Genomic DNA, 15,404 nt, shown 5'->3' with positions numbered 1-15,404 from the left:
AATTGATGTCAGATCAGCACTAAATAAAATAATAACAAATTGTTCCTAAATGTCAATGATAGAATATTACAGCAGGATTCAAATGTCTGAGGAGTAGTGGTGAGAGCATAGGATTCGCAATAGAGCGTCAGGTGAGGCCCACCGTGGCCTATGCACCATGCACTTACTCCTCCGAGTCCATATACCATTTAGCACATAACAAAAATAGTATATTATAGCTAATAGCGCATATCAAAATAGAAACAAGAATGAGCCCAAATGTTGGGTGCGTGCGGAATCACTAACCAGGAATGACTTGTGGACAAGTGTGGCTCCGATCCCAGTCGCCCGTCTCAATTGATTGCGCCATGCGAGACCTGCAAAACGACACCGGCCAATGTAACGCACCCACAAAGCGCCTCCCGACAAATCCTCACCTTTCCTCATTTTGTTGTGTGTGTGTGCACCCGATGAACTTTGCGTTACTTCAATCATCCACCTTTGACCGAGACCTCCCCACCGCTTACCTGTTCGAATACGTTAATTGATGGGGAATCGAAGATTTTTGATGGAGCTTCAGCAGTACCACCGGTCGTCGAAAAAGCCACCTTCTTCTCCTGCAACATTATATATGCTCCCGTCGCTCTTCGCCCTTCGCCCGTAGTCTCTTCGAGCACCTGTAAGCACAGAGCAAACAGAAGCGAAGGTTCGAGACGAGGTCGTGTTCTCGCCGCGGGTGCCACGATGGGGAGGAAGGAAGAGCGACCGGGGCAAGCGTTGGAGGTGAAGATACCGAGCCTGTTCCGGTGCCCCATCTCGCTGGACGTGATGCGGTCACCGGTGAGCCTGTGCACGGGCGTAACCTACGACCGCGCCTCCATCCAACGGTGGCTTGAATCTGGGAACACCACGTGTCCGGCCACGATGCTCCCACTCCCCTCCACCGACCTCGTCCCCAACCTCACCCTCCAGCGCCTCATCCACCTCTGGTCCTCCTCCGCCGCCCCTGCCCCTCTCGTCCCCCGCCGCCTCGCCAGGGACCTCCTACACGAGCTCTCTTCCGCCTCTATCGCCGCTGGCGACGATGATCCCGTGCCCCCGCTCCTCAAGCTCACCGAGTTCTTCTCCGCCAACGATGTCGAACCGATCGAGAAGAACGACCTCGTCGGTGTCGGCGGATGCACTTCCGTTCTCGCTTCCATTCTTGTGCGGAAGGACTCTGTGTTGGAGAGCTCGGTGGCGGTGGCAAGGGTCTTCGCCTTGATCCTGACCTCCGATTTCATCGACGGCTGCAATAAGAAGATCGCGATCGCCGACCTCGTCTCCGATATCGACCGATCGGTTTCGGCTTTGATTCGAGTATTGAGGGATGGCGACAGCTTGGAGTCGCAGATCGATGCGGCGAGTGTTCTCGATGCGATCATTGCCGCGTCTGATTCGGAGGCCAAGGTCTTGATAGCCGAGAAGGAGGAGCTCGTCAGAGAGCTGATCCGGCTGATCGGTCCGTCCGACGAGAAGGGAGCGACTATGGACCGCCGGGCGGTCGAGGCGGGGCTGGGGTGCCTGGCCGGGATCTCGGCCGCGAAGCGGGCTCGGCCGCGGATGGTCCGCGCGGGGGTGGTGCCAGCGCTGGCGCGCGTGTTGAGGGCGGATCCAGCGGTGGCTCCGCCGGCGACGGCGAGGCGAGCGCTGCGGGTTATGGAAGCAGCCGCCGGGTGCGCGGAGGGCCGAGCGGCGATCTGCGAGGACGGGGCAGATGCGGCGACGGCGGTGGTGGGGAGGATGGTGAAAGCCGGGAGGGAGGGTGGGGAGGCAGCGGTGGCTGTGCTCTGGAGCGTGTGCCACGCGTTCCGTGACAGGCGGGCGGTGGAAGCGGTGGCGGCGACGGAGGGAGGGGCGACGAAGCTGCTGCTTCTGATGCAGACCGGGTGCTCTCCGGCGGCGAGAGAAATGGCGGCAGACTTGCTCAAAATCTTCCGTGTCAGCTCCAACTGCTTCCTCGCGGGGTACGATACCAATACCATCCATATCACGCCCTTCTGAAACATAAAACAAAAACCAATCGATTCTCTCTTGTCGAGTGTTACGAGAAACATATTTTGAAAACACATGTAAATGGACGCCAATTTTTGATAGATGAAGAAATCATACAAAAGAAATATCGTGAATTTTGTCGTGGTCCTTTTTGTTCTCTAAATTGTGAAAATAATTGGGAAACAATTTTTGTTCTCTAATCGACTGGTCATGTGAATTGTTATGTTGTTATCTTCTATCTATGTGGCCACCAAACTCCATGCAGCGAGGTGATGACCTGCCCACGTTACTCGTGCTATCAGCTGTGAGATAAACGAATAGTATACATGTCGGCAGACATGAATATTATGTATCGAGTTATGATCGAAGATAAATATTTTATACACGACGATCAGAAGAAGAGCCGATCGTCGTCGACTTGTTGTACGGAAAAGATGATATATGGTAGGCACAGGAACGGGTGGTGAAGAAGACAGGAAGGATGGGCGCAGACGCAGAATAAAACATACGTGACCGAGACGACATGCAGACTGCACCTTCCCTTAATCTTAATCAATACAAAAGCTGGAGGACGAAGGAGGCACACGAAAGGCTCCGTTGACCGCAGACCGGTGTGTGGTGGGGAAAGGAGATGACGGGAGGGCAGGCAGAAAGGGAGGAGGAGATTTATTAGTCCGCGATGCGACGTTGCTGTTACTGCGTGTCGGCTGGCGTTAGGAATATGTTGTGAAGGGAGACGTCGAATTCGAATAAAGAGAGATAGAGAAGCGAATCTCAAAGGCAAATTAAATTGAGGGAGGAGTCACGGCGTTGACGACTGCTTTGACTCGAAGAATGAGTGGCCTGCCCTCGGCCGAGACAGGAAACGCGAATCGGCGAGTGGGGCCCGCCGAAGGATAGAGCCTTGCGGGAGGGGAAGCGCGGCTGGTGTCTCGTATGGCGCAGGCGATGGCGGGCTCGAGAATAACCGGGGAGACGTCCGCATCACCCTTTTCCCCACGCGGACGTGGAGGTGAGTCAGCGGCTGCAGCGGAGACGACCCAACACTGTGATTGTTTTGGAGACTTGTGATGGTGTTTTAGAGAGAGAGAGAGAGAGACTGCTGAAAAAAAAGGAAAAAAATCTGCAAAAATATTGTAAAAATTGGTTAAAAGAGAAAAAGAAAAAGAAAAAAAAAGTTGAAAGAGATGATAATATTAGACAGATAGATATGATCTTGTAAAAGACTCTTTAACCACATCAAACTCCACATATGAAAACCATAAATAAAATATTATATTAATATTTTTAACTAAAATTATTATATTGATCAAAATATTTTGAACCATTGATTACGAAGAAATCGAGTTAGTAAGTCAAAGAATGATAAGTTCGATAGTAACTAAGTAAGTCAAAGAATGATAAGTACAATAGTAACTAAGTTATACTATATCGACAATACAAGACGTGTCTACGTGTCTCTTGAGAGTAGTATTAAATCATAAAATCATTAGATAGAAAAATGTGCGAAATGATAGTTTTGAAATAGTTGATTGTTTTGATCGATCCATATATAACCAAATAGAATTAGCAATTAAACTACATAGAAAAATAATAAAATTCATTGAATAATTTGAAAGCGTAATTGAGTTTAAATTAGACCACCCGGAATTCATTGGATGAGCATATGGAGATATTTGAGAATGATAAATTGTTGACAACCAAAATGAAATCGGAAGCCAATGCAAAATGATGAAAGAATCAAAATTATTTCATGAGCATTAAACATAAGCCATAAAATCTTTGATGAGATGTGCATGAGAAGAAGTTACTACCTGCCTCTGAGAGGTTGGACGGTGCTGGAAACGATGCTTGGCTGAAACATAGAGATGGGAGTTATTTCGATCAATTTCTTGACAGACTAAAATATATAGAACAGTTTAAACAAATGTCTTTGGAGCCAAAATCACATAGCCAAAAACAACAAAAGGAATCCCTCACTTCCTGAAGACAAACTGAAACTGAAACTTCAATTACCAACAAGATTGACTGTCATGTGAATTATGTATCTCCCCATCAACTCTGTACACAACTGCAACCATAAGACTTGTTCAGCTCAAACATACCCAATGAGAGATTCATTTTTATTGTACTTAATGGTACAAAGAACAACAAACGATTCCCTACCAAATTTCTATGAGCTGCATTCAACGTCGCTGGCCTTTTAACTTATCTCACTTGAAGTCCATCTAGATCGTCGACTTTGCCCTCACATGAAGTCCATGGGATCACTTGGGGAATGAACAAGTGACTGACCATTCGAAGAAATTTGCATCTGAGATGGATGCAGATGCTGACCGTGACGCAAACTCTGGGGCGGCAACTGCTGTGGGTGAGCGTAGTAGTTCGATACAGAATGCTGAAGCCCGCCGTTGAAAGGATTTCCATTTGCGCTTGGAAGTTGTCCGGTTGCTATCTTAAGCCGCTGCACTTCCTCTCTCAAAGCGTCGTTTAAAGCTGCATCAGAACATACAAAATATATGACCAAAAAATAACGCATCAGGATTCAACCTTCACAAATAGAACCTCTAGCTAGGCAGCGGATGGTCAGGCTCAGAATTCCTGGAGTACAAGATTAACGAAATACTTCTCATCTGAGAAAACTTGGAGTTTAAAGACGAAAGCTAAGCCACCGAAATTTTGCCATCCTGTGACTAATTAGTGCACCACAGGGAACTGGCAAATTCAAATCCCCCTTCTAGACAAAGTAACCCTCTGTTGTCCTTAGAAAGCTTTTCTATAGATGATTCATATAATAGTGTAAATTACAAAAGACCCAACAGATTTGCATGCATATACTCCTCTAGAATTGGTTTGTCATCGTGTAAAATGACATACAAACCGATGTACATTAGTGGTCTGTATTCCAACATGATGAGGCCAGTCAAAGCAAATTGCCAGAGCACCCTCCAAACTGTAACCCATAAACAGAGGGTTACATCAGCAAGAAGAAAAAAAAAAGAAATCCGTTGCCGCTTGGATTGAGACTTGACACTAACTTAAGTTTAACTAGGATTAGCATCATGTTTATAAATTACATGATATACCTAAAATACCATTCAATACCGACACATACCCTATCAAACCAGCCATCGAGTACCCGTCCCATAAGATTCCAGTACGCAGACCCATATTTAAATCTTGGTTAGTACAACATCTATAGGTGTATTGTGGAAGTAAAAGGCATGGTATGGTTTCCAAGAGTATGCAAATTGATACTTTCGAGGGTGGCATGTAAATATATGTTTAGCCAATCCTGTAGGGTTATATATGCATGCAAGAAGAGAAAAACTTTACTGAGTTCTTTGGAGCAAATGTTGACAAAGACATAGAGCAAAGGTGTCTCTAGCAAAAGCTGAGTGTTGAAATAAGCACAAAGAAGAGCAGCATGGAAAAGTTATGGGTTTAGATGGAGAGAGAGAGAGAAGGAAAGAGACAGGAGGTGAGATAATATTTATTTGTGGATGACTCAAATTGTTCAGGCCACATCAGCCATCAGAACGCATGCTTGGAGAAGTGTATTTCTTTGACTCTGCTTAGAGTCAAATCTGACATGCTTGAAGACATGGTCTGAAGGTGCCAACTAGCTTAATTGGTAAAGACCTTGACAGTATATCGCAAGGTCTTGGGCTTGAATCCTGCCTTCACCACTTACTCTTTGCAAAAAAAAAAAAAAAAAAAAACCTTGTTGCCAACAAATTCATATTTCTGTGCCCAAAGACAAATGCTGGAAGCTGGGAAGTAGAAGATTAATCATGACTATCTAGTTTTCCCCTACCCTAATCAAGTCTGTGTTTGTCATCCCAAATTTTGCTTCTGAACATAACAAGCATTAAACTGCAACAGCAGTGTTATAACAAGTGTTGTAGATTATACTCGAACAAATCTATATCTGTTACAGGGACATGCATGTATCTTTCCCAAGAAAATTCTCCGATATATGTTCTCCTATTGTATTACATTTTAAAAGGTATCTGGCAGATATGATCAGAGCTAATTTCAATGAGTTGATAAGATATACTATAAGCTGCCTATTCAGTTGTATATCTAGAAGGAAATTCTTGCTTTGCTTCATCATTCAACATCTTAAAATTAAATGCACTTACAGAAAGCTCAAGGATATCTGAGCTTAAACTAGCAGACATCAGTTAGTGTATTGTTGAACACATACCATCATGAAGTTGAGCTTGTTGCTCCATTGCCTGCAATCGCAACTTGAGTTCTCTGTTCTCAGCAGTCAAATCTGTAGTATCCCTCTGCATTATCAAGGACTCAGACATCAGACCATTGTGCTTTCAGATTCTCTGAAAAATGCTCAACAACATTTTTCAAACAATAAAACAATGGTTAAAAAGAAAGTCCATTAGTTTTGATCGTGGTAAGAACCTTAAGAAATGTGAAATACAACAGATGATGCTTAGTGATCACTCAAAACTAATCTTGTGCATTGCTGTGTAGTATTCAGTCATGATATACAACCAACCAGAAAAGGGCACATGCAGTAATAAAAAGGGAAAATCACAAGTATGAGGTGCCATGCAAGGTCCTAAGTTTTGGATAATCTAATAAAGAATCGAGCTGGGGTTTCCATTATATTTCTATCGATTTTAGCCGAAACTAGCAAAAAGCCATCTCTTCCTGACAAAGATCTGCAAAATTTGATTACATGCAGTTGCTCTGCAAATTCGTGTCAAGGACATTGGATGGTTTGATTTCATATATAACATAAACAACGGATGCCAAAAGCACGGCTTCAAATGAGTCAAGCTTACATAATATAAATAAACTACCACGATATAAGATCAACTTCGGTCGAACTTGAAATCTTCAATGTAATCTACATGTGTCAAAGCCGAAGGATTTGGTTCATCCATGTATTTGATCGTTAGAAATCTACCACCTTGTGGGTGCTATTTTTCATTGCAAGGACTAACTTCTGGCAGAATAATTAGCTGTTACTTCAATGTTTACACTCAAACAACTAAATAATCTACTTGCAATAGAATAATCCCAAAGCAACACTAATGTCAACAGAAGATAAACTAAATTATTTCACCGATAGTGACATCGATTTAGCTTCGTTTATGTTTATTCAAAGCCAACAAATCATGTGCAACTCAATAATTTTACTGAACTTCAAATAACAAAGAGAGGCGGAAGCCAGTCGGTAGGTAGTTCATACTTGAAGAAGTGTAAGCTGCGCCGAAAGAGTGGTTGCCTCAGTCTGTAGTGTTTGCACCTTCCGCTCAAGTTCATTAGTGTAACGGATCTTCCTCTCCTTCGAACGAGCAGCGGATTGCCTGTTTGCAAGAATCCTGCAGCAACAAATAGGGAAAAAAAAGTAATATCAAAATCATAGATGCTGAAGCAGCTTTTGCTATAATTTGCAGAGCGATGCTAAATTGATTGTGATTTCACGTGTTGATCTAACAAAAGAGGAAGCAAATATGACATTTTTGTGCAAGAATTTAGTAAAAGAAATTGAGAGTAAGCAGCAAACAAGAGAAGATGCAAATGAATTTAGAACAGAAGAACATAACCAACAGCAAAAATTAGTCTGAAAATAAGAAGAAAAAAATACAAAGTCCGACTTGGTTTCATATAGAAATTAGTAACTAAAAAATCCGGAATCGGCTCCAAAAGATTAAATCACAGTGCAAAAGGGGGCAAAGGAGATGAGGGAAACGAAAGGTGATGCCTTTTCGCTCTCCTGGGATCGATCAGCGCTAACTCCGCAAGTTTATCGGCCGTCATGGCCTTCTTCGCGTAATCTGACAGCGTCGCCGCCGAATCCCCCTCGAACGGTGAGAATGACCCGTCCATCGAGCCACTCCGCCGGTGGTGGCCCCTCCTTTCTTGCTCCCCTACACCGGCGCTGCTGCCTCCAGCCGCCGCGCCGGCCTGGAACCCTAGCCCGTCGAAGATCCCGCCGTCCACCGAAAGGCTCCTAAGGTGAGCCCCAGGGACGGTCCTCCCCGACGTGGCCGCCGCCGGATCCGACATTCCGGGCTCGGCCGCGACAGCCCCGCAGCCACCGGACAGGTTATCGTCCGAGAGCGAGGGGAAGTCGATGTCCGAGATGCCGAAGTCGGGGTCGGTGTCGAAGAGGAGGTCATCAGGGAGGCGGAGGACGGTCTCGGAGAGGGCCCGCCGGTGTCCACCGCCGCCGCCGCCGCCGCCGCCGCGGGGGTTCGGCGGTGGGATCTGTCCAAACCGGTGGCCAGCAGTCGCCTGCCCTGGCGGCGCGCCGTTCGGCTCCATCGCTGAGGTCCAAGGATCGGGTGGCGGACACGATAACCCAGAAAACCGATGGACGGTGAAATCGTCCGGTGGACTTTAAGAAGGTGACAGAGAGAGCCCCGTCGGCGACAACAGAACGCAGTCCCATGTGCTCGGGGCAGCCAACGACGATACACCCGCTTCTACTACCCGATCCATTATAAGAGAAAAATTGGGACTCACGTGGGCCACCACCATTACGCCACATCTTCCTCCAATAACAGCTCAACTAAGTCATACGGGTACCGCTACCAACGGGTAAGAAACTTAATTCCAATGATGTTGTTGGTCAAATGCATCCATCAAACTCAGCGAGGTGCCCAATGATGGCATCGATGTGCGGGGCCCTTCTGCTTCTATCATCCTCGACCGTTTGATCAGATCACGGACGGCGATCGAGACAGTAACCAGACGCACGATCTCGATCGGACGGCTGGAGAAAGCCACGATAGTCAACGTTGTAGGAAGCTTCATCTTCTTCCTGCTCCTCCTCCGTTAGCCAAAACAAGAAGCTTCTTCTCATCGACTTGACTTCGAATCTATTTGGTAGTATACTCGCCTCAACCTGCTGTATGATTGAGCTCCTCTCACATGTCAAGTGATTAATATCCCAAGACCCCAAACTATTATTCTGTGGAAAGCTTTCTCGAGCTATATGTGGCATCAAATTCAATTGTCATGCATATTTATTGAACGCGGATGATCAAAAATTATTCTGACGATGAAGCAGATATATAAAGAATCTGCTGTGTGTTAGTAGGAAATGGATAACTCTTACTCAACAGACTAGCTGAAGAACAAGCTTTAGATCATTCGATGGGTTTGGAATCTGTTCTTTCGGAACTGACTGAAGAAGCGATGCGAAGAGGATAGTAGCTAAGCAGTTTGTGATTCACCGGTGTTCATTGGATTGTCTGACACCCACAGATTTTAGAGCTCCGTTCGTTCAATCAAACAACAAGAAAACGGAGATCTTCGAAGTCTCATTGACGTACATTTGGCCGCTCTTTGACTTCTTATCCAAGTCGAAGAAGACGCTTTGTTTTTTGCTGGAATTATCATTGACCAAACTCCTGCTGGACATGGCGTCGTATGTGGAATGGGAAGCTTTTGTTTGGTGCGAGAATTGCTAGCTACGCTGCAATGCAAATGGAGCGAGCATGCAAAACATGGAAGCATGGGAAGCTATTTTGCACGACAAAAATATGTTAGTTTATGTGATCCTATTTAATTAGGTAAGATATATTATAGATATGATTGATTTCGATTATTGATAAATAAAAAAATATTTTTGTTAAAGAGAAATTCTCATAATAACTAATCCTAGACCATTTGTTCTCACCTATAAATGACAGGACCTCTAGGGACTAAAGCGTAGGAAAGTTTTTCTCAATCCTCCTAATCCATTAGGGGCTAAAAGGGGGTGATCTCATATCTCAATGTAGTTAAGAGATTAAGAGATTAAGGTCTTTCTCTCAATCTTCCTCTCTCCTAATCTCCTTCCCTAGGTAACACAATTATCTCATACGTGGTTTTAAGTTTCGTGGATTTTGTATACCAATTTTCGCACGATGACAAACATATTTTTTTGGGAATTTAAGGATTTTTATTTTTTGTTCTGCCATTGCGTATGTGATGTTGTCCCTAGATTTTCCTTCAAAATGAGCATTGAGATGTAGAGAAAGGAGTCACTTAGATTAGTAAGTATCCGAGATTGGCATTCAAAGAAATAGCTAACCCTTCGCGTGAGAGGCACCATGAGAACAAGCGAGCTAGAAGAAATATAGAGCGCATAAAGGTTGGGATAGTTGAGTTCGTGTTACGGCTCGACATTAGCAACCAAACTTGATGATACTCAAGGCAATCAAGGCGCTTGGCAAAGTATGAGATCATGTAAGGAGGGATGGGTTGTTCGGCGACCGAAAGAGTTATGCAAAGCTCACAAAGGTGAGGGGAATTACTAACTCAAAGAATTTGGTGTTGAATCTCAGATTTTGATGATGAAGTCAATTGTCATTTGTTATCTAATATATATGTTGAGATAAGTGTGCAGGATTAACTACGATGGAAGTAAGACATGCAGCAGGAGTTACGTCGAGTCAAGACCATGATCATATTGGGTGTTCGAGAGTTCGACGAAAGTCCGGACGATCGTCGGAGGTTCTGCGGGAACAAATCCGAGAAGTCTAGGAGCTTGCCAAAGAAGCTCATCGGAACTCGCCAAGTGGATCATCACAAGTTCAGGAGTTTGCCGAAAGTCTATCGAAGCATTGCCGAGGGTTCGTTGGATGTTCGCTGGAAGTTCGCCGGAAGCTTGCCGGAAGAAGCGATTGACGCACCGGAGCAAGTTATAGTATTAATGTCTTAAATATCGTAGTTAGCATGTAGATTAAGTTAGGAATAGGAGATGATCACATTAACTTAATTTGAGGGTAATTAAACCCTTGATAGACCCAAATTGGGCCGAATGGATCAGCTCATTCGGACTCAGATTTCTTGGTCGACGGTGGCACCGCTCAGGAGACTTGGTCTCCTAGGAATTTTGGGCAATGGTACCGCCCTTGTCAGGCGGTGGTACCGCCTGAGCTCGGTCTCCGAGCGAAGTCAAGTGGTGGTTCCGCCCCTGTCAAGCGGTGGTACCGCCTGAGCTCGGTCTCCGAGCGGTAGTACCACCCAGTTATGGCGGTAGTACCGCCAGGACCCCGGAAATCCGGGAGATGATATATTTAAGCTCCAAATTCAAACCAGTTTGAGGCCTATATAAACCCCACCCTTTCCTGCATGAAAAGGCACCGAAATCTTAATCTTATTCTAAGAATTTTAGAGCTCAAAAGTATTGTAAAGGTCAAAAGTTTTTCTCCCTCTTTTCGTCTAAGTTTTGATCATTCAAGAGAAGAGTGAAAAATCTGTAAGGGTTATCTCCTAAGCCCGTCAAAAGGAGTAAAGCTGTAAAAGGATGGTTGGCGTTTGCCTATTGAATGAAGGCCTCTAGTGGACGTCGGTGACCTCATCGGAGGAGGAAGCCAAAAGTGGATGTAGGTCAAGATTGACCGAACCACTCTAAATCTCGGTTTGCATTTACATTTTGTTCTCTATATTAACTTCAAACTGTCTCTATAGCTTTACTTTAATTGCACTTCATCTAATCTTAAGTTAAAGTAATTTTTGAATCGGCTTTCATACTGAAATCATTTTTATCGTACGAACGTCATATTTCGGTTTGCACTTACATTATGTTCTCTATCTTAATTGCAAACTACCTCCATAACTTTACTTTAACTGCACTTCGCTTGATCTTAAGTTAAAGTAATTTCTGAATCGGCTTTCTTACCGAAATCGTTTTTATCGTATGAACGTCGTTTTAAATCGTCGAAAGTTTTCTGCTACACTAATTCACCCCCCCCCCCCCCCCCTCCTCTTAGTGCTCTTGATCCTAACAATTGATATCAGAGCTCGGTTGACTCTCAAACGAATTAAAACCCAAGAGAGATGGCATACGCTAGAAACCAAGAGGGTCACTCTATTACGCGTCCACCCATGTTCAATGGGACGGACTACACCTATTGGAAGACCCGAATGAGGATCTTCCTTATTTCAATGGATTTTGAACTTTGGAATCTTGTCAAAAATAGATTTTCGAAGTCTTCTCTTCCAATGATCGATTGGAAGGAATTGGAGAAGAAGACTTTCACTCTTAATGCAAAGGCTATGAATGTCTTATTTTGTGCGCTTGATAAAAATGAGTTCAACCGTGTTTCGGTTTGTGAAACCACGTTTGATATTTAGCATACACTCGAAGTGACTCACGAAGACACAAGTAGAGTGAAAGAGTCAAAAATCAATCTTTTGATATATTCTTTTGAACTTTTCCAAATGAAACCGAGCGAGACTATTGGCGACATGTACACTCATTTCACGGATGTCGTCAATGGTCTAAGAGGACTCGGCAAAAGTTTCTCGAATTTTGAGCTCGTAAATAAGATTCTAAGATTCCTTCCTAAGATTTGGGACCCTAAAGTCACTATTATTCAAGAGGCTAAAGATCTAAGCAACTTCCCTTTTCAAGAACTAATCGGATCATTAATGACCTACGAAATAACCTATAAAGCTTATGATGAGCAAGAAGACATCATTCCAAAGAACAAGAAGGATATTACACTTAGAACTTTAGAAGCCCACTTGAGAGAAAACTCAAGTGATGAGGACTATGACAATGACTTGGCACTTCTAACAAAGAAATTTAAAAAATTTATTAAAACAAATAATTTTAAAAATGACATAAAAAATAAATTTGAACCCAAAAAGGACCAAGTTATTTGCTATGAATGTAAGAAGCTGGGACACTACAAAAGTGATTGTCCGCAAGCTAAGAAGAGAACACCAAAGAAGAAGACGCTCAAAGCAACGTGTGATGACTCAAGCACATCCGAAGAAGAGGAGTTCAACATCGAGCAAGTTGCTCATTACGCCCTAATGGCCATCGGAGATGAGGTAACGAATTTAATTGATGCAGATTTATCATTTGATGAATTATTAAATGTCTTCCATAACTTATTTGATGAATACAAAACAATTAGTAGAAAATAAAAATTGTTAAAAAAGGAGCATGCTAGTCTTATTAGTAATTTTGATAAATTAAAAACTGAATATCATGAGAGTTTAGCTCCATGTATAAAATACCATAATATAGAAACTCTCCAAAAGGAGAACTGGCTACTTAAGGACACCTTGAAGAAATTCGAGGTTGGTAGCAAGTCTTTAAACATGATCTTTACAAATAAGGGTCACGTTCCTAAAAGAAGTGGAATCAGATTTGTGAAAAGTCCTCACCAAAATCTAACCACCTTCATTAAAGGCCCTATCTTACATGTTCGGCATCAAAGCAAATGCAACTTTTGTTGCAAACTTGGACATAGAACGCATTATTGTCTATTTAAAAAAATTAGTCCGAACAAACTGATTTGGGTTCCTAAAGGAACCATGATAAATTCTATACAACATGATAAACAATTTAAATCAGCTTTTGAGGCACCCAAAGGTAAATGGGTACCTTTTATTTTTAGTATCATTTTTAAATTTATTTCTTTTTATGAAGTTTTTGAACTTTCTTATTAAGAGTGCAAAGTCTTTCATCAAAGTCCTCATCACTTGAATTTTCTTTCAAATGATCTTCTTGAGTTCTTAGTGTCATATTCTTCCTATTCTTTGGAAGGTTATTTTCAAGCTCTTAATAAGCATTACAAGTCATCTCATAGGTCATTAGTGACCCGATTAGTTCTATAAGAGGAAAGTTATTTAAATCTTTGGCCTCTTGAATGACCGTGACTTTAAGGTCCCAACTCTTTAAAAGGGATCTTAAAATTTTATTAACAAGTTAAAAATTCTCAAGGCATATGACCGGAGATCCATTTCAATTCTCTAAGTTCACTAGCATAGACGAAGGCTATGTCACCTTCGGAGATAACAACAAGGGTAAAATCATTGGTAAAGGAACCATAGGTAACAAATCCAACTCCTTTATTAAAAATATTTTGTTAGTTGATGGTTTAAAATATAACATCTTCAACATTAGTCAATTATGTGATAAAGGATATATTGCCAAATTCGAATCTAATGCTTGCATCATTGAAAAATCACACAAAAACACATCTATGATTGCGTTAAAACAAAATAACGTATACATCATTGACATCAATGATCTTTGTAATGAAATATATTTCTCGGTTTTGAATGAGGATGCTTGGCTTTGGCATAGGAAATTAAGTCATGCTAGCATAAAACTAATTACTCAAATATCATCCAAAGAACTTGTAAGAGGAATTTCTCATATCAAGTTCATCAAAGATAATGTGTGTGATGTTTGTCAATTAGGAAAATAAATTAAGAGTAGTTTCAAATCTAAGAATCAAATAAGCACCTCTAGGCCCCTGCAATTGATCTATATAGACTTGATCGGATCAATCTCTACATCAAGCCTAGGAGGTAGCAAATACGCCTTTGTTATTGTAGATGACTATAGTAGAATGAACATAGCCTACCCAAATATTGAATGAATATAGCCTACCCAAATTTTTGAAGGCCAAAGCTGTAAACACTGCATGCTATATTTTGAATAGAGTTCTAGTAAGACCCTTACTCACCAAAACTCCCTATGAGTTGTGGAACAACAAAAAACCCAATGTTTCATATTTTAAAGTTTTTGGGTGTAAGTGTTTTATCTTGAATGAAAAAGATGTCTTAAGAAAATTTGATGCTAAATCCGATGAGGGAATTTTTCTTGGTTATTCTTCGGTATCTAAAGTTTTTCGTATCTTCAATAAAAAAACTTTAATTATAGAAGAATCCATTCATGTTGTTTTCAATGAGATTTCTGAAATCAAGAAAAATAATTTTGATGATGATGGTAAGTTCGATTCTTTGAATTTAAATGAAATCCCTTCTCTAACTAGCAACCTGAATGCATCCACTTCCAAAACATCCTTACCCAAGGATTGGAAATATGTAGATGCTCATCCTAAAGAGCTAATCCTAGGAGACACATCTAAGGGGGTTCAAACACGTTCTCTTAAAAATTTTTATGCCAACGCCGCTTTTCTCTCCCAAATTGAACCTAAATGTATTGACGAAGCCATGAAAGATGATTCATTGATTATCGCAATGCAAGATGAGTTAAATCAATTTGAAAGAAATGAGGTATGGAAGCTTGTTCCTAAGCCAAATGACCATTTAGTTATTGGTACTAAATGGGTCTTCAGAAACAAGCAAGATGAATATGGTATCGTAGTTAGAAACAAGGCTAGATTAGTGGCCAAAGGTTTCAACCAAGAAGAAGGTATTGATTATGAAGAAATCTTCGCTCCTATGGCTTGATTAGAAGCCATAAGGATGCTCCTTGCCTATGCTAATAATAATAATTTTAAGTTATTTCAAATGGATGTTAAAAGAGTTTTTCTTAATAGTTTTATTTCCAAAGAAGTTTATGTTGAACAACCTCCCGGATTTGAAGCAAAACCATGTTCAAATGCATGAAAGTGTTAAATTTTATTTTTTTGATTTTCTTGATTGTAACATGA

General features: G+C 42.1%; 2 protein-coding genes across 3 annotated transcripts; one reads left to right on the top strand and one right to left on the bottom strand.

Moving 5' to 3' along the window:
• The first annotated feature begins 506 nt into the window (after positions 1-506).
• Positions 507-2,147, top strand: LOC103988110 (U-box domain-containing protein 27-like). The gene has a single exon (XM_009406633.3). It carries the CDS (start codon positions 724-726, stop codon positions 2,020-2,022), a length of 1,299 nt encoding a protein of 432 aa, XP_009404908.2. The 5' UTR covers positions 507-723; the 3' UTR covers positions 2,023-2,147.
• Positions 2,148-3,997: 1,850 nt separating this feature from the next.
• LOC103988109 (transcription factor RF2b) lies at positions 3,998-8,446 on the bottom strand. Of its 2 annotated transcripts, XR_671944.3 has the most exons (5): positions 7,751-8,446; positions 7,235-7,367; positions 6,224-6,308; positions 4,180-4,509; positions 3,998-4,084 (listed from the first exon to the last, which is right to left on the bottom strand). XR_671944.3 is itself a non-coding variant. In XM_009406632.2 (4 exons), exons 1-4 carry the CDS (start codon positions 8,311-8,313, stop codon positions 4,262-4,264), a joined length of 1,029 nt encoding a protein of 342 aa, XP_009404907.2. In that variant the 5' UTR covers positions 8,314-8,446; the 3' UTR covers positions 3,998-4,261. The 2 variants fall into 2 exon arrangements, 1 of the variants encoding a protein (XP_009404907.2); XM_009406632.2 differs by having other exon boundaries at positions 3,998-4,509.
• Between the last annotated feature and the right edge of the window lie 6,958 nt (positions 8,447-15,404).

Source organism: Musa acuminata, chromosome BXJ3-6 (assembly GCF_036884655.1).
Source record: "Musa acuminata AAA Group cultivar baxijiao chromosome BXJ3-6, Cavendish_Baxijiao_AAA, whole genome shotgun sequence".
In the NCBI taxonomy this organism is placed as follows: Eukaryota; Viridiplantae; Streptophyta; class Magnoliopsida; order Zingiberales; family Musaceae; genus Musa; species Musa acuminata.
The sequence above is the reverse complement of the archived record's forward strand: the minus strand, read 5'-3'. Positions and strand labels throughout refer to the sequence as shown.